The following is a 24,109-nucleotide window of genomic DNA, read 5'->3' as shown; positions in this document are numbered from 1 at the left end:
TGAAACAGTCTGCCTATTCTCCTCTGACTCCTGGCATCAACAAGGCATTTTCAACCAGAGAACTGCCGCTCCCTCCTTTTGAGATAATACTCTGTAAACCTTAAATCCCAGTAGATCAGCAGTTTCTGAAATATTCCGACCAGCCCGTCTTACACCAACAACCATGCACTGTTCAAAGTCACATTTTTCCACGCCCATAAAACTCACAGAGAGCTAAGAATAAGGCATGGCAGTTATTCAATATCATACCGTAGACACACACACAAACACTTCTTATAACACTTCTTACACACACTAACACTTCTCACCCTTTATGTGGGGTGCCATTACTTTTACTTTTCTCCTGACTGAACCCTGACTTATCGTATTTACATTAAGTTATGGGTTCAAAGATTTATTGCTCAACTCCATCAGTGTGTTTTGAAGATCAGTTTTCTTTTCATTTGGCTCTGAATTGTTTTTGGCTTAGAATTCCCTTTTATTTCCTTCCATTATAAACCCAGCCTCCTTTGTGTCCGCAGCTCCAAGTAACAGATAATGTGATTTTTTTCTTCTTCTTCTTCTTCTTCCCGACACTCGCCAGTCACCTGTGTCAGTTTAACTGCTTCATTGTGTTGCCTCTCCTGGCCGCTTTAAATAGATCTCGGGTTTCGTCTGACCCTCGTGTCACCTGCTTCAGACGATACACAGGCTCAGCCGACTGTAAATATCCCACTAAAGTGCTTTTATTTTGGGGAGAGGACCAGGAACTAGACGGTAAATCTGTTCCAGGGCAATGAAGTCTAGTAAACGTATATAAATGTGTGTTTAAGTGCTTTCCAAGTGTACAGTCTACTACCGAATTACTACTTCATCTGTGTTGCCTCATTTTGTTCTTGATTAACAGTGCAAGCTTTTTCTTATTATTTTCTTTCTTTTATCTCTATCCTCCTTATTAATGTCCAATTCTCTCCTGAGCCGCTTCTGTTTTATTAAGAGACACCAAAGAACCTCGGTAATGAACCGACCCCCTGTAGTGAGGCATGGAAAACCAATAGGAGGTGAATTTTCCGAGCAATAAAACAGGGGTTTGGGGAATTGTAGAGTTTTTATTAGTGAGCTTGTAGTATTTGTTGTTCAGCCACATACATGACGAGATGCTTGATGTCTGAGGACTCGGGATGTCCTAATCCCTGCTCAAAAAATGAGCTAGGATGCACGCTAACCAGACGCGAGTTGCTGATAATTATTTCCTGTTTTAAAACACGATCCTTTATAGATCAATTATTATGAATTAATATATTATTCTGATCTAGGAAAACTGTTAATTATTTGGCAACTTCAGTTTTCTAACCATGATCCAGAGATTCTTCTGAAGATGCATCAAATATCCTAATGCAATTCATATGCAATATTTTTTATTTAATTTTTTGCATTTTATTTCTTTGGTTAAATCTTATGTTGTTACACTTAGGAATTAGACATATCTCATCTGTCTTTTCCTAATTTTTTTGTCAGCTGTTTGAGATCACCGTCCCCGTGAAGCAGCCACCCAAACCGGTCACCATCAGCTTCGCCAACCACACCTCATGTAACTGTTTGTCCAAGCTGGACGTGTACAGACAGAAACACTCCATCATCCGGCGAGCTCTGCCAGAGTAAGTCCCCTCTCTCTATTATTCCGCTCTAATTCTTGTGCACTCTGTATTTCGGTAACTCAAGACCTGACTGTAATAAATCAGATGACGCTCCATAATACCGTAAGTGTACATGTGTAAACCTTGGAACATCGTCAACATGTCCGATTTTTAAGATCATGCTAAAATTGTTTACTGACATTACAATTAATTACTGAACATGCCTCAGTAATTATAAGCATTTCTCAGAAGCATGATGAATGTGGCTGCTGCTGGGGGGGACGTTTACAGAGGATCGGATCTCCAGCCGAGCACATTTGCTCCACACTCTGAAGTGTGCTTTGCCTCCCTTGGGATCTCGGTGGATTCGAGCTGAAATGGATGTGTGTGTTTTGGATAGCCAAAAGCTCCATGCGCACGGTAGCAGAACACAATAGAATTTTAGATTGCCTACTCGTTTCTCTAGGCTCACACGATGCTTCCTGAGAGGAACTTCAAGTCAGGGTTGTAATGAAGTTTTATAGAGATACGGATGCTTAAAGAAATAGCTTTGGCAGCGATGAAGTGTTTTGTTCTCTGAAAGACTTTCAAGAGTTCCTATTAGTCCGTTTGTTGAATCTGAAATGGAGTGAAAATGATACGTTTGGCTTGTTTGGGGTTTGGTTTGGATTCACGATCCAAATCACTTGACTGAATCAAAAGGGAAAAAAAAAAAAAGCTGAAGGACTGAACTCATACTCAAAACATTGTTTCATTTATTCGTCCGAAATGTGACAAGAACAACAGAAGGATGGATAGAATTCTAAAAATAAAAATCGCCCGGACCCCAAAGAACTGAACTAATTGGCCCTTGTGCCCTAAGTCTCCTGCGATGGGCTCCAGTTCACCCGCAACCCTGTACTGTACACAGCATTTTTTTCATACCTTAAACTTCCTTTATTTCACCAAAACATGCTGTTTCGGTGTCTATGTAAAGGAGCGTCTGCTAAGACACGTCCCCCAGAGAAAGCAGAGCTGAGGACAACAAGTCTGGGGGAGGGGCTCCTCCTTTATGAGCTCACAATAGTGTAAAATTCTAACCAGCTTGCAATGCCAAAACGGGATACCAACAAGAGGCAGGGAATGTTTTTCTCCTCTGTTGCTGATTTGAACTGGAAATTCTAAACATGACCAAAAAGTGTTTTTTTTTTTCATACTAGATCTCTTTTAATACATTTTGTTTGGCACATCCAGAGCTGATGTTTTTGCATGCTCCGTCCTTTGACTCAGAATGCCTTCTGGTTGAGTTTAACAGCTCTTAACTACATTGAGCCACACTGATCAGGAAAACACACATGGAAACCAAGAATTAAGACTTGCTATTATGGTTCTTGGTGCATTCTTATAAAATGGGTTCTTCAAGGGTTCTATGTACAATCTAAATGATAAATCTTATGGTGTTAGTTGGTCCAGCCAAGTTGTGACAACGTACTAAAGAAAATAAGGTGCAGTTCAGGGTAGCTTCAGTGATTTTGTCTATAGGTACTGTAGGGATAGTTCTGTTTTTGCCGATTTTGGTAGTTTGGTATTTAAAAAAAAATACTTGTCTCGTATTTTTAACATTAGGTGACTAAATACAATTTTCAATTTAGTCTTTTATGTATAAATGAATGTTGTGCCATTGGTGCAAGAGTAAAAGTTATAACCTTTGAGGCTTTCCTTGTTTCACAACATTTGCAGTAAACTTTGTATAAATGCGATTTAGTTTTTCTGAAATTATCCTTTAACATTTAGAGTTGTTCTCAGTTCTATTGGATTTTGAATACCATTCTGATCAAATCAGTTGGGATCTATGTAAAATCTTAATTCTAAAACTTCACAGCTAAGACTTATGGTGTATATTATGTATCCAGGCTCTATAGTTCACAAGAATGCTGCACACTGATGTCTTAAAAGCATAAGATCTAAAACACAGGATCATTGTTACACACTCAACCGCGGGTCATTTCCTGAACACTTTACCGTGACCCTATTTGTCGAGACAGATGTATTGAATGCGATGATCTGTGTCGTTATTCATATTTTCATGGAAGACTATAAAAAAGCTTTCTCATCACTTACATAGGGAGGACATTAAAGGTGACACCTGGCATCTTGGTATTTTTTACTATGGCCATGAGCTCGAGGTCCCGCCAGAAAAAACTTGGATGTCTAAAGAATGTAGTATTTACGTCTTATCAGAACAACCTAGCACAAGGTATTATTGTGCATCGCGTTTGCTACAGTATGGTTTAATAGATGATACATAAACTATAATCTCCAGATACTGCTTGCCATGGTTACAAGGTAGATCCTGTAAATGGATCTAATGATAAAATCCCTAGCGTAAACTGCAGTACTTGTCTCATACACTGTCTGAGCCACCCTGAATGGCATGCATATTCATTTTGGCGTTATTATGCTTATCTTGATTAGCCTTCAATACTTCCATTCCTGGTCAAAAAGGTGTAGTGGGATTAATCTATTCCTTTATCCTTCTGTACAGAAAGAGTGATGCAGTCTGTTTTGTTTTGTTCCCCGTTAATCTGTACACAAAGAACCGCTTCCAAACAACTCGGAAATGTTATGCTAATCCCACCATCAGCATCACCACGCTAGTCACCTTGCATCTTGTAGACGACCTGACCCGAGTCACGGCAGAGCAACTACTGCCTCTGATCGGAGTTTCTCAAAAGTATGATATGTACAGTAATTATTCCTGTGAATTTATGAGTAAGAAAACATAAATGAGATGTCATGTCACCTTGATATCTTTTTTCTCTTCAAACTGAAACATATGCATTTGAAATTCCATTTGATGAGTATCTGTGCAAGCGTCCTTCCTAGATAATGGAAATCCTGCTTCCTAGTTTTCCCGGGAAGACAAACAACAATCTTGTTCTCTTGGCAAGCCTAATCACAAAAAACAAAAGCACAAAGACACTACACAAGTTCCATCTGGGAAACAGCGACGTAGCCTGAGGAACAACAATTATGTGTTTCGGATCTTTAGCCCTCTGAAGCACTGATCATCACCATACTGTTCGATAGCAAGCAATTTGAAAGTGTTTACCGTTTGGTATCTGCATTGATTGTAACGGATTAGCCCCATTATGCGTGACACACGTCAGCATGTGGAGAGATACCTCTCTGTGCTATCGTGTGGACAAGAAAGCCTCCGCACCTCCTTAGCTAGCCAAGCAGAGGCTGATTGATTCCACATGGACGACGGTGGAGCCAGTTTACGCCTTGCAGAGTACAATGCTGAAATGCCTGCGATGTAAGACAGCAACTCCTCTCAGGGAAATGATCACTTGTGTTTACAGTGGTAGTGTCATCTCATAAGCACTTCTTTGTGCAACAGGAAGCTACCAGAGAGTCTTCTGGGTCGCTGATTGTGTATGTCATCACTGATAAAGCATGTACGAGATGAAAAATAACAAACTTGAAATTTATGCTTTGTGGTAACAAGTTAACAGAGTCTTACGTTTGTTTAAGAATGAACTAATCAGTCTGTGCTTTGAAAAAAGAAAGGACTTATCTGATACAGTTATATGATATTTATTTAAATGCTTCCCAACACAATGCTAAATGGAGTTTTATATGGCACATAATGGAAAAATGACAAAGGGTTCTGCGTTTCCCTGGTCTATTATTGCACATAATGGAAACCTGAAAAAGATCTTCCCCAGCTCTCTATTTACTCACTAACTCACTCACTCATCATCTATACCGCTTTATCCTGTATACAGGGGTGCGAGGGGCCTGGAGCCTATCCCAGGAGACTTGGGGCGCAAGGCGGGATACACCCTGGATGGGGTGCCAATTCATCACAGGGCACACACATACATTCCCAAATTTGGGAATGTCAACTAGCTGAATCTGTGTGTCTGCAATTAGCCCAATCTACAAGTTACCCGGAGGAAACCCACCACCATGCATACTCCATGAACACAGACCCAAGGTGGGAATCGAACCACACCCTGAAGGTTTAAGGCAATAGTGCTAACCACTAAACCACCATGCTCTGTATTTGTATGATCAAATTCTTTCTTCAGAACCCCAAAACCACATACAATTAGTTGTGTTGAAGCCAGTTTCAATAATATAAACATGATAAAATTCAGGAATATTTTATCTTGAAATTGATCACATTTGTCTCAAACAGAAAAAGAGGGTCAATGTGTGTTAACAGAAAAATATCTAAGGAAACAGAGGACCCCAGGAACATAGGTACGCTTTCCACCAAATAGTAACCTTCAAAAAACTAAGCTGAATTATATAGCTAGCTAGACTTGTCTACTGATATAACAAATATAAAAAGACAGCATAAAGAAAATAAAGTTGACATGAGTGTAAACATTTGCCTTAGATGTGTTTATACAGCCAGGTCCAAAGATTTTGGAACAAAGATAAGTTTTTGGAATTTGGCCTCTGTACACCACCACACTCAACACTCAATTTCAGTTTTAATTCAAGCGGTTTGACAAAAGTGCGGCATTAACCCTTTACAAATTGAAATTTTTTTTATACACACATTTTGTGGGATCATTAATCACTTGTTACTGATTGAATAATCAAGAAGAAATGTTGGTGTACAGATGTCAAGTTGCAGAAAATGTATGGACCTGAATGTAAATTGGTATCTTTTGCTAAAATTAAACCATAAACAATGTTGCTTACTTAATACCTTTGTGGGCATTTAATACAGCACTTCAGCTCTCCAACTGATGTTTTTAATGAGATTCAGGTCAAATCCCCACCAGTGTGAAGCCAACATTTTCAAAACCTTCTCTGATCACCACTGTTACTAATAATCAATCATCACTATAGTTGTTTCCCTTAACCCAATCACTAATCTCCATAGTTTCAAAAAATACGTCACTGATTTCCATAGTTTTAAACGAACACTGTTTTCTATTGTTTCAAATGACCAATCACTAATCTCCTTTTTTCCATAACTAATAACTGCTCTCTGTTGGTTCAAATGACCAATCACTGTTCAAAATAATTTGAAATAACCATTCACTGTTCAACATATTTTTTTTATTTGGCCATTCATTGACCCAGAAGGGCAAGGTGGATTAGTGGTTAGCACTGTCGCCATTCAACTCCATGGTCCAGGTTCGATTCTCGACCAGGTTAGTTTCCTGTCTCTCGGTACATGGAGTTTGCATTTTCTCCCCCTGCCTGATGGGTTTCCACCAGGTACTCCAGTTTCCTCCCACAATCCAAAAACATGCAGTGTTTGTGTTTGTGTGTGCCCTCTGACGGATTGCCATCCTGTCCAGAGTGTACCCAACCTCATGCCTGTATACAGGATTAAGCGGTATAGATGATGAGTATGATGATGATGATGATTCATTGACCGTGATCACTGACACTGATGATTCAGTACTTTTGCTCCCTATGACCATGATGATCAGTAATCAGGAAGAATTCTCTTATCCCCATTGGATGAGTGACCAATCACTGATTTCCGTTGTTTCAAATGACCAATCACTAATCACAGTTTTGATGTTATGACATCATTTGCTAACTACTCACTTTTTTTCCACACGTGCATTAACTACTGTCTCCTGAAAAAAGTTTGCAGCATGGATTTTTATTAATGGTGAACACTCAACGCAAACCAAACTTCCTCAACATTCTGTCAGAGTTCAGAGCTAGTAAAGTACATTTTGGCTACTACAGCCATTTATGTGAAACCTTCTCGTAAACATGGTTAGCATGACCTCATATGAATGTCTTTGAGACAACTGTGGTTTTCCATTCTAGCCTATTATCACATTTTACAAATCCAGGAAACAATAGCTTGCATCTTGAAAATAAATGTACATGTTGATCCACAGTTATGTTTAACACCTTATATTTTAATATTCCTGGAGGATCTTGTTATGTCAAAAGGAAAGACAAAAAGAGAGAGAAAAAGAGAAAGGGGAAAAGATGTGGTGTCTCTGTGAGTCTCCTCTCTCTCAGCTCTACGCTTAAGAAGAAGCAGATGTGACTGGGATGTTAGCGGTGAAAGTGTGTCACATGTTGTTTTGCTTTGCTGTTTTTTTTTTCTTCTGCCATTCCTCTCATACTTTTACACCATTAGGGAGAGCGTCGGTGTATATATGTGTGTGTAAGAACATGTGGAAATGCACAGAAATTTGGCCTACTGTGGTCCTTATGGATAACGTTATAGCTAAGTGGCATTAACACCTAGTCAATTGTCCACCTTAGCTAAGCAAGCAGAACTATGCTAACATATTACTTGTAAATAACCGCAACATTATGTATAACCCGTGTACTATGTGGTTAAGTTTTCTGTAAAAATTAAAGATTTAGGGAAGGAGTCTCCAATGTCAGCGTTAACCCAATCATCCTGACTCTGATAGTTGTCCCATAACAGCATGTGAGCAGGTGTAAGTCACCTCTTTTTATACTTTCTGGCTACCAAAGTTTATGCGGTATCTCATATGGGATGTTAGTCCATACTACCAGTATGGCGACCCATAGTGCGGTACATGTACTATGTACTATGTCTGCCTGTACGCTCGCTCAACTTTGTCCAGTGTTACTAAACTGCCACAAAATCAGCCAATCACAGACATCCACACACTACTTCTGATTGGCTGTTTCTCCTCCAATCAAGTGGCACTACTATCGACCACTTAACGAAAGCATTGTAAATAAAGGTTTATAAGTGAAGCGACCGAGTTGTCCAATTTGAATTTTAGTCGATGTAGTCTAACAATGAGCTATATGGATAATTAGATAAGTAAATAAAAAAACACACAATGGACAAACGAAACTGGTATATACTAATACTTCATTAAATAAAAATAAATACTATTATAATTGTTTATAATATTTATAAATAAATGTAAATATATATATATATTTATATACCGTTTGGTATATAATAATATAATTTTAATTTCTTATTATTTTCTTTCGATTTTGTAAAGCTGCTTTGAGACAATGACCATTTTAAAAGCACATATTGCCAGCTGATAGAGAAGGAACAGCCAATCAGAAGTAGTGTGTGGAAGTCTGTGATTGGCTGGTTTTGTGGCAGTTTTGTAACACTGGACAAAGTTGAGCGAGCGTACAGGCAGAGTCGAGCGCGCACAGAAAATAAACGTTGCACGCGCGTGCAGACAGAGTCGAGCGCGCACAGAATCGAGAAGTCGCGCGTGCGCGGAGAACATGTTGAGCGAGCAGGGGAGGAACTGCACGCGCAGAATCGAGCTGTTGAGCGCGCAGTGGGGACATTGCACGCGCATAGAGTGCTTTGTCTGCTCTTAAAATGTCAAACCACGCGCTCAGAATTGTGGCAGGAATATAACGCCATACTATATCAGCAAAGAAGTTCCATACTGTAAAACATACCATGATCCTATATACTATGGTACAGGTACCATCTAATTACCATGGTAAAGCCTCTTATTAGTAGAGTATCTCATTGGTAGTGCAATAGATCTGATATTAAAAAAATGCTAGAAATTCTTCCCATAGGGGAGGACAGGAGAAAAATGTTTGTGTACAAAAAAAAAATAATAATAATCCAACAGACCAGATGTGGTACTTATAAAAATGCAACTTATAAACGGTAGCTAAGGGTTAATTCTTAAAAGCCTGTCATTAATAGTTTTACGAGTAAAGGCTAACTGTTGTTTCCCAATTACTCAGTTAAATGATAGTAACAGCCACTTACTATTGTCTGTGTTTTAATTTTACTGAATAACAGAACACAGCTCTGAACGTAAGATCTCCCTTTAATCCCCTGCTACACTAATGCACTCATCCCACCGTTTCACTAGTGCCAAGGTCAGACTGCCTGTTTCATGTCTGAAACGCTGGCCTTCCGGGAACTCCTTTAATATACCAAACATATTGAAAAGGCCTGGAGCGAGGACAGGACTGTATGGGGGATGTGGCAATAACTCTCAGACGAGGTTCCTCTAATGTGCAAGTCGTGTTGGTGAATGATTTTGTGTACAGTTCCCACAGACAGATGCGTATCTTCTGCAAGTTATCAGAATGTTGATTTTTAAAGGTCAGGCCTTCCACACTGAATGTTCACGGTAACGACTGCAGTGACACCTGCCTTGAGACACCTCGGCCAGGATCGTCACTCACAGCCTTCTATAAAACGTTTACACCTTTCAAATGTTTTATTGCGGATAAGAGTCTCTTTACCGTAGCTTTCTTACAAGAACCCTTTTACAAGCCCTTTTTTCAAGGCTGAGTTTGACAGCCGGTCATTCAGTCCTCGCTGGGTATTCGTCCTCGCTTGCGACTTTTTCTTTTCTCTTATTGCTTCTCTTTCTGCTTTTCTTCTGTATCTTACTGTCTAAGGATTTTGCCTTAAATGACATTTGACTCCATGAACACATTCTCATATTTGCTTTTACCAACTCCACTGGTAAACTGATGCTGTTTATGGTTTCCAACAAACCACACTGTTGCAAAAGAGCAACTCAGATCCCTAATACTGCACGTTCTAAAAATGGCATTATAATAATATTGAGTCATTGAGATCATTTCTGGGGAATTACAATTCTACAAACTTGGTGAAATCACAGGAATTTTTATCCTAAAACCTGGAGTAGCCTTTTTTTTTTCTATTCTTCCTAGCATACCGGCACGGGCATGTGCACAATCTTGTAGATGTAAATTGGAAAACTGGGCTGTTCCTGTAAAGGAAAAAAAAAACTTTTGGCAGCCTGTAGCGAGGAATAAGATGGAGCCATAATATCTACCATATGAGCTGTTTCTACAAAGCCATCCAGAGACACTAGATCTTATCTCTGCTCGCCGGGATTCAGCAGTAAAATGACATTAAAGACATACGCTCCAAATTATAGATCTTCTTTTGAACACCTTGCCGCACTAAACAGAATCATGTGTTTCGTGTTACGCAAGGTGTCACTACACATGTTAGTCATCAGATAAGGCGTTCTCTGCCTCGCCTAGCCTGTGTCATAAGTCTTACCCTCTTAATTTTTTTTTTTTGCTCAGGGCTATATAGAAATGCATCATGTTATTAAGCCACTGGGCATGTGGAAATTAGAAACATGTTGTGAGTTTCAGCCCGTGTGGCCCACCCCTGAACCAGGCTCTATGTGACGGCGGTAATTTGTTTTATTTCACGGTGCACAGGGTCGGACCTGGTCTGGTCCTGCTTTTCTTACATCAGAGATTTGCAATGTTAATTATTTCTTTATCAGTTGACTGCTTTTGGAATAAATATACTCCAAAAATCAAAAGACACTCTAGGTTGAAATTGTCTCTGGAGGTTCTAGCATGTTATATAATACAAGTGAAACGAAATGCAGGCATGTTGGGATTTCAGGGTTCAATAAGACCCGGTCTTAGTGTCTGATTAGTCTAAAGTCTATTTATTAAATAAATAATGAAATGCTGCGTATCATTGTTTGTTTAAAGCCATACATATTTTTTTCTCTAGTTCAGTAGGTCGACTTGTAGGCACCATGCACCATATATGTATGTGCCACAAAGCACATCAAGCAATGGATACAGTACGTATCTGCCATTTTTGAGGCCGTTATTTAAAGGGTTGGGTTGCCAGCTTGACAAGCAGTTGTATCTGAGCATGATTTTGCTCAAGGGCCCAATAGTGGCAACCCGGAGGCATCTGTGCTGAAACTGGAGACCTTTCGGTCATCAATCCAACACCTTAACCGCCAAGGTACACCTGTCCCCTTTATACTCCTGCAAAACAAAAGTATTTAAATTCATAAAATATGCAAGCTGTGTTATATATTTTCAAGGAATTTGTCAATCTTAGATGTGTACATTTACCTAAAAAATATTAAAATTGTAAATCAATTACGACTCAAAAGTTTAATTTACTCTTTACGTAAATTGATCCCGCTGGTTTCCCCACAGCACCCAAACCTGTTGTATTTATATATAAGCTCCATTTCAAAGCTGTGACAGTGTATGTTAGACCGCAGGCACTTCTCGAAAAGCTTTGATAACATGACCTCACACGACTGCCTGATCCAGGCAGATCGTACATCACTCATGCCGTTGGAGGTGCTGATTGGACGCTCAGGCTTGGATGGACAGATAGGACTGGAGAACAGAAGGGAAAGCTACACATGAAGACAGACGTGCTTTAGAAGTCTAGTCCTCGCCCTGCCCTGGGGTCATGCCAACCGGCTCTGACCTCCGACCTTGTAGTGAAGGGAGATTAATGAGGGTGAACCGGTAACTCGAGATGTAACATCCGACCCCAGGCTCTGCAGGGTGGGGGGTTTACCACAAACACACTTTTACACATGTGCTACAAAGCTGGAGGGAGGCATGAACCTTTATGTCAGGGACAATACAAAGAATGTGAGGTTAAAAGCAGACAAGTGGCAGCCCACATGTGCATGTTTGTTAAAGCAAAACCCAGTACTATAAATACATCTGATTTATGAGTTGACGTAAAAATATCTAATAATTATTGGGTTAAAAATACCATAATGTGTATTTTTATATAATAAAACACTAGGTATTGATTATTAAGATTAACACATCTCCGCTAGGATGGATTTAATTGAGCAATACATAAGCAATGAATGACTCCATCCTACTCATTCACTCGTTAACATTGTGAGAAGACTCCGTTTACAGCCAACTTTTTTTTTCTCTCTATTTTTTTTTTTACTGCATACCCGAGAGTGAGAGGACATTACCACATGCAGACGTTCATTAAAGCTTTAAAGTAAACTGTTGTTAAAATCAGCCAGACTGCACATTTAAGAGCTCTTAGTGTGGAGGACCTGTACCTACAATGCACTATTTTTACTCATCCGCGACAAATCCGCGTAAATAGGACCGCAGAGAACGAGGTTTAGGTCTGAGCCACAAATACCACCTTATTGTTGCTTTATTATTACCTCAAGGGCACAAACTTGTCTATGGCATTACAGTCTTACGGACAATGAAAAATATAGTAAATTTTCAGGACTTACATTGTGTTGTAGAGAAAACTCTCTAATATATAATTTGATCTTTGTTTCATTTAGTTATCTTTAGTAGGAGATTTATCCTGGCCAGGGTGGTGGTGGGTGTGTAGTCTATTCTAGGAGCACAGTGTTTGAGCCATGGATGTCATTTATAATTATTATTTATTTGGCAGGCGCTCTTATCCAGAGCGACTTACATTTTTATCTCATTATACATCTGAGCAGTTGAGGGTTAAGGGCCTTGCTCAAGGGCCCAACAGTGGCAACTTGGTTGTTGTGGGGTTTGAACCTGGGATATTCCGAACCGTATACGGGATCTAGGGTGTCCCCACCTTGTACCCTAAGGATCCAGGCCTCCTGTGACCCTCCACAGAATAAATGGACTTTAAAATCTTACAGTTATAAAGCTGTGGATGGACCTGCTTCCCATCTTGGATGTATTCCCACTTCCCACTTAATATTCTTCAAACAATAAACGCTTCGAAATTTAGGATTTCTTCTTGTTCTGTTTAAAGTAGAGTACAATTACAATAATGTTTAAATGAGGCAGCTATCTGGTTGTGTCTGAGAGAAAGAAAGACGGAAAGAAAGAGTGTTTTGATCGTATGTTTGAACCCACCACTGAAAAAAGCTTTGGGTATTTTCTGCATGTGGTGAATACTATTCATGCACGTTTTAGATCTTTTTGTATTTGTATGCAAGCTGGTTTCTATTTTTCACACTTTCCCTTTGTCAGGCCCTATAGAGGATCTCATAGCTCAACCTTTCGCCCCCAAGACCCCCTTGAGTGTAGCGCCTTCAGCAGCAAATGCTGTGATTGATCGTACATGCTCACATATTCATTACCATAAAGTTATCACCTCGCTGCTTTTCTCTGAATTCCACCCAGAGTCTCCCCATGGAAGTGCATTAAATCACGAGGCTGCTGTCGTAGCTGAGGTCTAGAGACGTCTTGCTACTCGTTCTCCGTTGTTATTGGCCATGGTGTATAAAGCTGTGGAGTTATATAGCAGTCTTTGGAATACATATGCATGTTTGGTGCATATTTCAGTGGTTGAGTAAGGTGGTGTCGAGCTGCTTAAGGGAAACCAAACATCTGGACTTACCTCTTATGAACTGAACAGTAATGGTAATCAGTCTTACTTAGTGAAGAAATGGAGATCTTAAATCTTAATTCTTCCAGTTACCTAAATGTTGTTCGTGAAATTGAGGCAACCGAGACTAACAACAGAGCAATGATGTGAGGCAATGTTATGTATAGCAAATCGACATTATGTTATTCATGAGATTTTTGCATTAAACCTGCTACTTCAGCAGCTTTGGCAATGACACTACATATGGTAAAATGACAACCAATTAGGTGGCACTAACAAAACATTTGTGGGCACATTAACATTTATATTAACGACCCGTTTCCATTTCTATAGTTCAGCTGCCAATCATTTGGGATTAATACTGTATGTCCATAGTTACAAAGGGGGGAAAAGAAGGCTGCCTTTTTGGTGTGCTCCTAAGTGAATGTTGGTGGTTCTTCAGCTTAGTCTTTACCAGATGTTCAGAACTGTCAGTTTTGAGCCAACAAAACAGAGAAGAGAAAGTTTTTGCAAATTACTGGCTGACTTGAATGTGACACTGTCCCACAGTTCTTCTTAGGCCATGTGAATCCTACGCTCCATTTCATCTTTACTGCATGAACACAACAACAAAAACTTCAGCTGTGCAGCAGTGAAAATCTGTGTACGCATGTGATGGTCCACTTGCTCCTATGTTTCTATCCAGTTGAAATTTCCGTCAAGAGGATGACAGAAGGAAGTTTGTTTTGGTGGAAGTCACTGCTCTTACCACCCAGTAGGTGCAGGCACGCTTCACACTGCTGGAAATGGAGATCAAGATGGATGGATGGATGGATGGATGGATGGAGCCAGCTGGAACATCTATGCGTTTTAAGTAGTGAAGGCTTGATTGATATAAGGTCTATTGATAGAAGTGTGTATAAGTTGTTCAAGCTAAATTGACAAGCCAAACAGGCAATGTTTCAGGATCGACATTTCTTTAAACCTCTATTTTGCCTTAACCTCCTGTGACTTAAACTCTGCTGTTATGTACATTGCAGTTTCCCCTTATTGTTTCTGTTTATTAGCACCTGACAGTTAACTTAATGTAAACTTAATGAGTATCTTCAAACATAAAAAAAAAAGTTTGGCACAGCAAAGATCAGGAAATAAATGGATCAGCCATAATACTAAAACCATTAATATTAAAACCACCTGAATTTAGAAATCACCTTGTGGCACTGGGGTAGCTCTGGCCCCTCAAGTGTGGCTCTGCAGGGCCTCTGGGGAAGCAACAGATTCTTTGGGTGCTGTAGGTTGTGGGGCGGGACCTCTGTGGCACATCCCACTGGGTGTTTTTTTTTTTTTTTTTGCCTTTATCTATTGTCCCCATGGGCACGAGTAAGCCTTGGTTGCCCATGATCCTGTCACCAGTTAATGTTAGGGCTAGATAATATAGATGATAAAAAACAATCATGTCCTCATATCTCATCAGATTAATACAAGATGATGAGATTCATTGATCCTTACTTAAAGAGATTTTTTCCCAGCATTTCGTTTAACCAGTCTGATGTGTGTTTCTTTGACCTTCCTAGGAGCTTATATGCATGGCTAGCAACCATTAGCTCCAATTCCCACCGCACTATACTATACTGGCCAAAGTGATTTGCATAACAAAATCTATATTTCTACAGTAGTAAAGTCAGTCTACTTGGCAACCATTTTGATGATACTGCTAGTTTTAATGTCTACTTGGTACAGGTGACTCCAATATTCCAGGTAAGATCTTAACCAACAAGGCGATTGAAATTTTAGGCAATAGTCTCAACTCAAACCACCATGAAAAAATTGAACTCAAAAGAACCCTTGAAATCCACAGTGTACCTGTGAAGCATTTCAAATGAACACATGTTTTAAATAAATACAGAATTTTTTTTTTTTATTAGTATACTTTTTTTATGTGTTTTTTTTTTTTTTTTTTTACTAGACCTGTTTTCAAGGGACATGAAGCTAGTTTTAACTATTAAGGGTGATGATTTGGGCTTAAGTTCCAGCTTGTTTCAGCAAATGTTCCTTCTTGAAATTGCAGGAAGTGAATATGTGGATGTGCAACATTGATGATGTCATTGGGCACTTAAAAGAAAAACTGTCGGTCCATGATTAGATCCCATATAAAGAAATAACATTCATATACCAATCATAAAGCAAAATGTAGATTAGGATTTAAGTAAAAAAGTGGATCTATCCTTTTTGTGAGCATGACTATGAATATTTACGAATGTGACATGCAGAATCATTGACGGGCATGTCAACGTAATTGGGATGGACGTAAGTTGCAGAAATGCACTTATCTTTCAGTGTGACTTGGCATTAAATTCATTGATGTAACTTTTTAAGCCTCGATTACCCACATGTGTCCGGCTCTCCTCTGATCAGTTTGGTGATTTACACCTGGTTTTACTCATGCTACACTTTCCAAACAGGTTTGCTGTTGCACTGTGACCCGGAAAACCTGGAACATGACCCATGTGCACTAGCATCTGGTGTGCCAAAGATCTAATACTAGCTCTCCAATTTGCGTTGCCATTGTACTGGACATGCACATGCAAATAAATAAAAGTTAAATAAAGGTGTAGTAAGAATGTCAAGTGAAGCTTCAGATTTTTTACTTAAGTTAAGTGAAACCCTATTCGGACGGGACTAGTTTTCCAAACAACGTTTGAGTTAGAAATGTTTTTCAGACAACGTCTGTCATTTCATGTATGCAAATTTCTACAGAGGTTGTATGAGAGAAAGACAGACATGGCAGATTCGGACGGGATTAAAATCAGAAGGTACGTCTGCGAAACAGATATTTCTCTAACGACCTCCTGTAAAACTAGTCCCGTCCGAATAGGGCTTTAAAGTAGTATTTATTTTAATTAATTTAAATAGAGTGAAGTAGCAAAAAAAGAAAAAGACAAATAAAAACAATGTTGCAAACATGTTCATCGTCGGGACGACATGAAATCCATAAAATTGCTTGGATAAAATGACGTTAAGATAACAGTAAATAACAAAAGCAATTCAATTTGTTGAACCTTTGTTGGACCAGAGGACAGCGCTATCCACTCTTTCCACTCGCTTGAACTCACAGATGCCCATGACTGGCTTTAGAGCCGTGATTAATGTGAGAGTGCAAAGTACCTCTCATCCCTCCCCTCTGAGAGAGCTTGGCCAATCAGCTCTTTCCAGGCTTCCGGATCCATCTCTGGATGATAGGGCTGTCTCTATCATCTCTTAAGTTTATAACAGGGTTTAGGTACTTCATAGGAGACCGTGATAGACACAACAGCCTCCCACACTCAATTAAGGAGTGCATCTCATGTTATGCATCTCTTAGTGTTGTAATATCCCCTTTGTTTAATTTTCTTTCAGAAATATTATAGTGAGGTGCATTTTGTAATATGGCATTTGCCCAGTGTCCACACAGCATCACGTCCACACATTCTCAAGTTTAATATTCTGATAAATTGCTGCTGTCAGGGATTTTTGTGGTGCTCATTGTTATGTTCAAGCATTTACTATCATCAACAGCGTGACTCCTAGTGATCCAATGGTTCGAGTCCCGCTCGGTGTTAATACTGTTTTTAAGTCGCTTTTGCAACATCATGTTTGGGGCATTTATTCAACATTGTTTTAACTTCATTTCATCAAGGTCATTCCATCTTTTAAAAACAATCTAACATTAAATTTGCCATGTACAGTAATTGTTGTTATGGTGAAGTTTTCTGTAAGAAGATGTTTATGGAGGGAGTCTGCTTTCAGAGGTAAAGCTGTAAGTTTTATGATCACTTAGGGACAAAGAAGTTTACATTTCTTTGCAGTGTCCTTGGTAACATGAAAACAACTCGTTCAGCAGACTTTTTACAGATAAATAAAAATGAGCTACTTTTGGTATATAGCTGTGAGAGAAGACAAATTACACACTCATGACATGTGAAAGTAATCAACTTTTGTGTAATACGAGTAACTCAGTAACAGTTAAACCCTGTCATTAACTGATTTCCTGTTTTATTTCTTCATATACCATCTTGCCATTCTGTAGCATTGTTTCATGCCTCACAATGAACCCACTCAAGTGCACCGAGCTGTTGTTTTAGTCTTTCTCCAAAGGGTATATTTTGTGTTATGAGCTCCTTTGGGAATTTTATTCCTGCAGTGTCAGTCTGGGATTTTATTTTTTTTTTCCAAGGGCTATCGAGGGACGCTGAGACGCCTTTTATACTTTTCCTTACTAAATTTGCTCCTCGGAGCCCCTTTCTGACAGACCCTGGTACAGCCAGCCAAACCAACACGGGCTGATTCAGCAAAAATTATTATTCTCGTTATACATTTCACAACATTTAAAATGCAAAGCTGTGACCAAGAAACGTTATTTTTGAAGTTTTTGAAAATTTTGAAATCATCATTGGTTGATTTGCCGGCACAGTGGATTAGTGGTTAGCACTGTTGCCTTGCACCTCCAGGGTCTGTGTGCAAGGAGCTTGGTGGGTTTTCTTCAGGTCCTCCTACAGTCCAAAGACATGCAGATTAGGCTAATTGGCGTTCTAACCACAGTCTTAAAATGGGAATAAATACAATGGTAATCACCATTTGCCTCCACGGTCCCTAGTTGGACTACAAAGGGGTCCTGGATGGATGGATGGATGGAGGGATGGAACGGTTCAGTGGTGGCAGTGGTGACTCAGACGGCTAAGGCACTGAGTTACTGATCGGAAGATCAGCGGTTTGATCCCCAGCTCCACCAGGTTGCCACTGTTGGGCCCTTGAGCAAGGCCCTTAACCCTAACTGCTCCAGGGGCTCTGTATGATGGCTGACCCTGTGCTCTGACTCCAGTTATACTGGGATATGCGAAGAAGGAATTTCACTGTGCTCTAATGTATATGTGACAAATAAAGCATAACTTAAAAAAAAAAACTTTTATTGGGTGAAATTAATGTGTCACAAGCCGTGTTTATTAAATATTTCAAAATTAAAATATATCATTAATTTTGGAAATCATTCATTAACTATTTTCATATGTGCCAAGAACAGTTTAACCCAAATCTGTTTAAGTCAAGGCAAATTACACACCACACAAGATTTGTTTTTTACTTGCCTGTTTTAAGGCTAATTGTTCACTTTTCCCCTTTTTGCAGATGTCATGTGGCAAATAAAACATGCCCGAAGAACCAGAGCTGGAGCAATGGCTTATGCAGATGTGTGTCTCTGCCCGAGACACTCTTTCCCCAGCAGCACTCAGGTAGGAGCCACCACACGTGTTTACGATCTGTGTGTGTTAAAAGCATGTGTTACATACTTCCCACGCTTAAACTCAAACACACATCCCACAATCGCCTGTAAAATCCACCCGGGCTGTGTACTACTGCATCTCTCGAAGCTGTTAACCACAAAAGCCAAACATGTCAGCGGATCCTCAGGGGACCTGACTGTGCAGAGCGTGTGTCAACAATCTGGACCTATAATAATAATGCTCGAGTCTTGCTAGTGCAGACGGACGCTTTAGGAACCATAATATTTAGCAAACCCTCGAACCCAGTAGTAAACTCACAGCCGGGCTCCCGTGTGGTAATGTGAGGGCAGGATGCATGAACTCATGAATACTCTTAGATAGACAGACGGAGGCAAACACACATTCTGTCTATGTATATTCCACGATAACAAGAAGAGAAAAGCCAAGAACAAAATCAAAGTATGGGGTTTAAAGTCTTTCTCCCTTTTCCTCTTACAATTATATCTTCTATACATGGCACTGGACTACGGTTCGGAAGATCCCAGGTTCAAACCCCACAACCACCAAGTTGCCACTGTTGGGCCCTTGAGCAAGGCCCTTAACCCTCAACTGCTCAGATGTGTAATGAGATAAAAATGTAAGTCGCTCTGGATAAGAGCGTCTGCCAAATGCCTAAATGTAAATGTAAAAAACGTCAATACAGGCCATGATAGAAAGGAACCAGAACATCCAGGGCAGCACAAACCTCCTCACATGCGGCCCAGCAGGCGAGGAACCCAAGGAACCCATGCCTTCTTTACAAGACTCTTGGACTAACAGCAATACTTCTTTTACTATAATCTAGGACTTACAGAGATAAAAACCACACCTCCTTTAGTAGGATATTGGACTAACAGACATAGAGGCCACACCCCTTTTACTCTGACACAAGACTGACAGTCTCAAACGCCTATGAAGTCATGCCCCCTTTGGCCCAACCTAAGATTGAACAGAGGCTGTTCTTCCTTCCCACATTTTATCCACTAAGATAAATCCACACTACTTCCCTTAGACATGGAATTAACCAACATAGAGGCAATGTCTCCATCCCCTGTTCTGAGTCCACACCTCCTTCACTGCTAGCAAGAGACACAAGCGTCTCACCTCTTCCTTCACCACCTGGAACATTTCATCTTAAGTGAAATCTACATCTTGCTATAGTCATAATGGAAGTTCAAGTGGAAGGAATTTGCTAAACATATTTGATTTCAACACTGAGTGGCTCAATTACAGCTTTTATACATGTTTAAAAATGCAAAACAAATCTGATAACATCATACTCGAGGCTGACTTCTTAGCCGTGCCTTAGGGGCCTGACCCTCTACTGTACTTGCAATTATACATGTTTGCTATGTGCTCACCTTACCTTAAATGCTTATAGCTCATGATAGCAATCATCCATCATTTTAGTGGAGCTGTGCACTTTCAATAAGCATGTAATGGTAAATGGCAATGGCGGATACTCCGTCAGTGTAACTCAACCTCTGCGGTTGTAATCAGGATCAGATAAAGAGTGCAGAAATGAGTTTGGAGCCATATTCAACTGTCTCTCTCTGGCTTCAGCTCTCTTTAAAATGAGACCCATGGCTTGTGGAATTAAATATATAGAGTGCTTGCGTACATTAGTCGCATAAGTACAACAGTGTTAGTACAGCGTTATTGTGTTCTCTTCCTTTTACTCCTCTTTTACTATTTTCCAGTCTTCCATCTTTTCTTTTTGCGTGCATAATCTGTGATGTGCTTTCTCTTAAAATGTTTTTCCTATGTCTATTATAGAACATTTATATCATTGTTGAATCCTTAGTTCCTATTAGACAAAAGGTAGTGATGCAAAATCTTAAGGATGTACCCAAACCATTTTTTTGGCAGACCAAATATGAGAGCAAGTTTGGGTAGATTTGAGTACTTCCTGATACTTAGCACCGATATGAATACCTGTCATTGTCATACTGTATAGTAACAGAACAATCAAATCATTAATAATTTGAAGCTTTCTTTAAGGTATTAATTTATGAAATAATTTATAGTTATATAAAGTTTATGGTTCCGGTTATCCATACGGCAGGTTTTGGTTAGCCATACAACTATTTCCAGTTAGTCTTCTAATCCTGGTTGGCCATATGGCTAGTTATCTCCATGAAACTGCAGAAGCTCTATAAGAATCTCAGCTGAAATTTTAAATACATTTCTGCATGAAGCGAGGGTTGTGCAATTTGTCCCCGATTACTAACATTGTACTTGGGCTTGGGGCGACAAGCTGCATGGTCTATGGGCAGAGGAAGATTTAAACCTTCTAAGACCTGTTTTAATGTAACTTATATGAACCTCACATTTATTTTATAAGCAGACTTATAAAGGGCATGATCTCCTTCTAGTCCTGACCAGACATCACTGTCACATGATTACACTTTCCTGGGATCTAATGTACTCCTGAGCTCACATACATAACCTGTCATTATTTTATTAAAATGCCTTTAGAGGAGAAACTGAATGCAGATAGAGTAATCACACATCATTATAGTGTAGGCTAACTTCTATATTGTATTAGCTAGTTTATCTGAGTACGGCTGTATGAGGTAGCTATCCCAGTGCTATAGCATATCAGTTAGAATATTAGACAATTTAATGTACCTATTAATGCTAAAAAGCACTGTAACATACTGTACAAGCATTTAAAGACTTTTGGCATGTGAAGTCTTAACATGCACAGTAAATGGTTCTAGCTTGACATATTCGCTCTTCTGTCCATAATGTTTTTGATTTCATTTCATTTTTGTATTCATTTTCTTTTTGATTTAACCTAGAATGAACTTTAACAGTAGTTTGTGTGCTTCTGCATCTAAGCTACTACACTGTATTGTGTGTAACAAACCAAAACAGACATCATGGTTGGTCTGTGTCCAGGTTTAAAGAGCGAACATCTGTTCCAAGGACAATTTGGAGGGAAAGCGTCTTGCGGTTCTCTACAGGAATGCACAAGTGTTTATCATGTCTGAGTGTTTAAACGTGCTTTGTAAATGTGTTCAAGAGCTCAACAGGCAGAAAAATCTAAAAATATTTATACCTCTGAATAATCAAATCTCGTTTATCCACTTGATTCGGAATGATAACGATAACCCCGTGGCATTGCATGCAGTTAGGGAGATTTATTTGAGACAAAGTTATTTATTTAATAACCTAATTATTTATCTAGTCTATTGGTAAAGGGGCATGGATCAGAATCAGCGAACTCGCCTTTCCATTACATGGGTTTCCCTCCTTTTTGCATTTTTTTCCTCTAGTTGGGTTCCTTATTTGTTTTGATGTCAAGTCTATATTTTCTTTTTACTGTCTTATTTTGTTTTGTTTTGATTTTATATAATAATAATAATAATAATAATAATAATAAAAATAAATAGTAATAATAATAATAATAAATAGTAATAATAATAATAATAATAATAATAATAATAAATAGTAGTAATAATAATAATCATCATCATCATCATCAACATTTTGAAATATGATAATTGTATCTTTACTTTGCTTTGGTTTGGGTTTTATTGTCTGAGGTTTTTTTGTTATAATATTCTTTTTTTTTTCCTGACATTTTTTTTCTCGTCCCCTCTCTCGGAATGTTTTATTAGTCCATAAAATGAAACTTTATACATTCATAAAAAGTTCTTATTGTATTACAGTAAAAGGGTCTGTGTGGTGGTGATGAAAAAAACATGAATATGTAAATAAATGAGAATAATATTTAATATGTAACAATAACTGGGCCAAATAAAGGCTACTGTTGGCCTTTTCATTTATGCATATTTTCTTTTTGGTCTTAATTTTTTTTTTTTCAGATATTTCATATGTTTGTATGCCTTTTTATTTCCTCATCTTAAAGTTGCTTCTTTTTAAAAAATGCATTGAAACAACATTATTTAGTGTTAACAAAAAGTCCAAGTTGTCCTACTTAGGGGCGTGGTCATAGTTTGTTTATTTAAAAAAATACAATAAAAACATATCAAGTAAAAACATAACCACGCTACACTTTTACATGGTTATGCTACTGTCCTAACTTTTTTGCTTTTTTCCCCCCAAAGACCCATTCCAGCAGGACTTCTGTGGCCCCAACAAAGAGCTGGACGAGGAGACGTGTCGGTGTGTGTGTCGAAAGGACCTGAGGATGGCAGGCTGCGGGCCGAAACGTCACCTGGACAAGAACACGTGTCAATGTGTGTGTAAAAATCAACCAAGGGCCTGCGGCCCTCATCACACCTTCAACAAGGACACATGTCAGTGCGGCTGCAACAAAGTGTGTCCCAGCACACACCCGCTCAACCGCACCAAGTGTGCGTGCGAGTGTAATGAGTCTCCCAGCAAGTGCTTTCTCCGGGGGAGGCGGTTCCAGCAGGCCACCTGCAGGTGAGTTGTGAGATGGAGCGAATATGCTAGAAGCTGTAGTGGAGCTGGGAGTCATGATAACCGAGGTTGTCATGGGACGAGATTGTTGGGGTTGTCATGGTAACAGTAATATTTAAAATTGTTACTCACGAGAAGCTATATTTCTTATGAGGATAATATTTCCAGTACATTTTAGGTGTCTTTTAATTTAAAATATGTTTTCAATGGTTGCTATAATGATCAATTAAAATTATTAATTTAAATAATGTCCAATCAGATCATGAGGGAAAAAAATAACCAAACTAACAAAATTCAACCATAAAAATACAAGACATTATGGACATTTCAGTTCAGTCTTAGTGAAGGAGGTATTGCGTCTCTATGTGTCAGTCTTAGTGAAGGGGGCGTGGCCTCTGTATTGGTCAGTCTTAGTAAAGCAAGCATGGCTTCTGTACCGGTCATTCTTGATGAAGAAGGTGTGGCCTCTACATGTGTCAGCCTTAGTGAAGGAGGCGTGGCCTCTGTATTCATCAGTCAAAGTGAAGGGGCGTGGCCTCTGTATTCGTCAGTCATAGTGAAGGGGCGTTGCCTCTGTATACTTTAGTCTTAGTGAAGGAGGCGTGGCCTCTGTATTTGTCAGTCATAGTGAAGGGGCGTTGCCTCTGTATCCTTTAGTCTTAGTGAAGGAGGCGTGGCCTCTGTATTTGTCAGTCTTAGTGAAGGAGGCGTTGCCTCTGTATACTTTAGTCTTAGTGAAG

At 39.3% G+C, this 24,109-nt stretch overlaps 1 protein-coding gene across 1 annotated transcript in view; it reads left to right on the top strand.

The window, feature by feature from the left end:
- The window catches only part of vegfc (vascular endothelial growth factor c), a 57,567-nt gene that overhangs the window by 29,879 nt on the left and 3,579 nt on the right, over positions 1–24,109 (top strand). Inside the window, exons 4-6 of the mRNA XM_053502111.1 lie at positions 1,498–1,637; positions 18,841–18,944; positions 23,051–23,372. Of these exons, the coding sequence (XP_053358086.1) occupies positions 1,498–1,637; positions 18,841–18,944; positions 23,051–23,372 (566 nt within the window). The remainder of the gene's footprint in view (positions 1–1,497; positions 1,638–18,840; positions 18,945–23,050; positions 23,373–24,109) is intronic.

Source organism: Clarias gariepinus, chromosome 8 (assembly GCF_024256425.1).
Source record: "Clarias gariepinus isolate MV-2021 ecotype Netherlands chromosome 8, CGAR_prim_01v2, whole genome shotgun sequence".
Classification (NCBI taxonomy): Eukaryota; Metazoa; Chordata; class Actinopteri; order Siluriformes; family Clariidae; genus Clarias; species Clarias gariepinus.
This window is presented reverse-complemented; position numbering and strand designations above follow the sequence as displayed.